The sequence below is a fragment of the Octopus bimaculoides genome, chromosome 20 (assembly GCF_001194135.2).
Source record: "Octopus bimaculoides isolate UCB-OBI-ISO-001 chromosome 20, ASM119413v2, whole genome shotgun sequence".
Lineage (NCBI taxonomy): Eukaryota > Metazoa > Mollusca > Cephalopoda > Octopoda > Octopodidae > Octopus > Octopus bimaculoides.
Window position 1 is genome coordinate 16008650 of NC_069000.1, and position 2923 is coordinate 16011572.

General features: G+C 36.0%; 1 protein-coding gene across 2 annotated transcripts in view; it reads right to left on the reverse strand.

The window, feature by feature from the left end:
* LOC128250266 (uncharacterized) overlaps positions 1-2923 on the reverse strand; it is a 15405-nt gene that overhangs the window by 3536 nt on the left and 8946 nt on the right. Inside the window, exon 6 of one of the 2 annotated variants that reach the window (XM_052975004.1) lies at positions 1573-1608. In XM_052975004.1, the coding sequence (XP_052830964.1) occupies positions 1573-1608 (36 nt within the window). Of the gene's footprint in view, positions 1-1534; positions 1609-2923 lie in introns of those variants that run through there. The other variant, XM_052975003.1, reaches the window with a different exon arrangement.

Consider the following 2923-nt stretch of genomic DNA (forward strand, 5'->3'; position numbering starts at 1 on the left):
TATATATCATACTTATATATATGTTATAATTTATTTACAATATTATTTCGTTTTAGTTATCTTCTTGACGACGTAAATGTTATGAGTATGATAAATAGTGTTTTCATTTTCGTTCCATAGTCAAAGCGTTACATCAGAATGACATAGATTGGATAGATATAAGGCTATATTGTTTGGAGAAATGGGACTGTCAATTTAAGTAGACCCTGGTACTAGACAGTATTATATTTATTGACATCTGGCAGGATGAAAGCATAACAAACTCGACCTTAGCGGAATTGGAGCTGAGAACTCAAAGGGATAGAAATGCTGTAAAAGTTTTTGGACGAGACACTGCTAATTTGTCCCACCAGTGGACACAAAATAATGAAATTGTGTAGGATGAAATTAAGATAAGAGAAAAATTTACTAACTCGGTTCAGTAGTAGTAGTAGCTAAAATTAAACAAGAAAAATGAAATATTATATAACAAATCCAATATACTTTTCAATTCCTTTTATTAATTTAAAATAGTAAACTAGTCGGAAATCAAGATAAGATGTATAAATGTAGGAGCTGAGCTACCCGATGTGATACCCGATGGTCCAAGGGCTTTCCCAGTCTTCATTTTCTTAATTGCCTTATCTATTGTATTGCTATCAATTCTGATGGTTGGTCCCTCAATTGTTTCAATATTTGAAAGACTCTCCTTCTCCCAATCATTCCCCCACATTTAACAACCTTTCATAATGGCATCTCCAAGCATCTTTCTTCTCTGAGTCACTAAGCGCAAGCATACCGTTATCCATTCGTACACATTTCTCACCTACCACATCTTTTTTTCTCTCTGATACACTGCTTTGTAATCCTGAACACCTCACGCCTCCAATCCTTACGTTGTATAACATTGGCAAAGCTCCTTGTTATAATGCTTTGCTTCCACTGTTTTTCCAGTTATTCCAGGTATGTCTCTTTGCTTTTATACCATTGTCCACCTCCTTGTTCCACCACCAAGTCACCCTCGGCTTGGCTGCGACTTTGCACCAAGCACAAATTTGGTCAGCGGCACCCAGTAAATTGTCCCGCAGGAACTACCAGTTATCCTCTAAGATATACATGTCCCTTCCACTTCCGCCTTTCTATCATGAGAGCTTCCTGTTGGTTTGCTGGGTTTTTGAGCTTCCATAATCATATTTTCCAACATAGTGTTTTTGAGTCTCTCTAGTCCTAATTTGTTACTTCGTTTAACATTATCTTCCTGACAACGTAAATGTTATGTGTATGATAATCAGTACTTTCGTTTTCGTTCCATAGTGAAGGCGTTACATCAGAATGATGTAGATATAAGGCTATATACTTTGGAGAAACGAATTTAAAATAGAACCTGGTACAAGCCAGTATTATATTATTATTGACATCTGGCAGGATGAAAGCATGACAAACTGGACCTTAGCGGAATTGGAGCTCAGAACTCAAACGAACAGATATGCTGCAAAAGGTCTTTGACGAGACACTGCTAATTTGTCCCATTAGTGGGCACAGAAGAATGCAATTGTGTAGAATGAAATTAAGATAAGAGAAAAATTTACTTACTCGGTTTAGTAGTGGTAGTTATTGTTGTCGTCGTAGCTAAAATTAAACAAGAAAAATGAAATAACATACAGCAAATGAAATACACTTTTCAATTCCTTTTATTAATTTAAAATAGTAAACTAGTCGGAAATCAAGACAAGATGCATAAGTTTAGGAGCTGAGCTACAAGAATCGACTTAAAAATATTCCCAAACCTTATGATTGGAAATCGATCTTGAATTAGCATTTAATCGAAATATGGATGAGATTAACTTTATAGAAAAAGTTTGGTTTATATATATATGCACACACATGGCAGGGTGTCCCACACTGTATCTGTCTAACAAATTTACAAATGTACTGACAAAGTATTGGTCTGTCCGGGGCTATAGTAGAAGACACTCTCCAAGGTGCCGTGCAGTGAGATTGAACCAAGAAAGCATAAACATATGGTTTAAAAGCAAACTGACTGGGAGAGGCATCTCTGTACGATGTGAACTCAGAAATAAAGGGGTGTGAATAAATACTGAAAAAGTCGTTTGTTCCGAACTCTGATTCTGCTATTCCGATGTCTTTTAGCAACGCTGATAATATTTCTACTAAAGGCACAAGGTCTGAAATTGTTTGGAGAAGTGGGTAATGATTTCATCGACTCCACTGGTCAAATGGTATTTTATCGACACCAAAGGATGAAAGGCCAAAGTTGACCTTGGCGATATTTGAATTTAGAACGTAAAAACGGTCGAAATACTAGGAAGCACTTTGAGTGGCGTGCTAACGATTCTGTCAGCTCACTAACTTTTTCTGAATAATAATTTATTCGTTACACACAAGGAAATTTCAGGTTAATTTGAAAGTGTAATAGAGTCGGAAGCTTATAGAAAGCCATGAAATTCATAATTTGTTTTGATACTGTATTTTTTTTTTATATCAAAGCTTTTCATACATGTGATGGGCTAAAGTTAATTTTAGAACAGTACAGAAGAATGTGAGAATATATTTGAAAAATATATTCTTTGCTCTCTCTGTCCCCACCTCTATCTATGCATCCCCACACGCTCTCTCTCCCTTTTTTCTCTGCGTGTATATCTTTATATATATATATATATATATATAGGTAAATGATAGGATTGCTTCAATTTTTCAGGGGTAGTCTGAAGTATCCAAGCAACCAGGGGATGTTTAAATCCGGAGGCACTCCTGGGAATTACTTGTGTGGGTACCGTCTTCGTTAGAGGGTATCCAGAGGCAGGTAATTTATTGTTTAAACCGCAGTTTATAATTATATAATCTACACATAATTAAAACAATGGCGAACTAGCCCAACCGGATTACTTCTTCTTGTCTTTGTTTCTCCATTCTCCACATAACT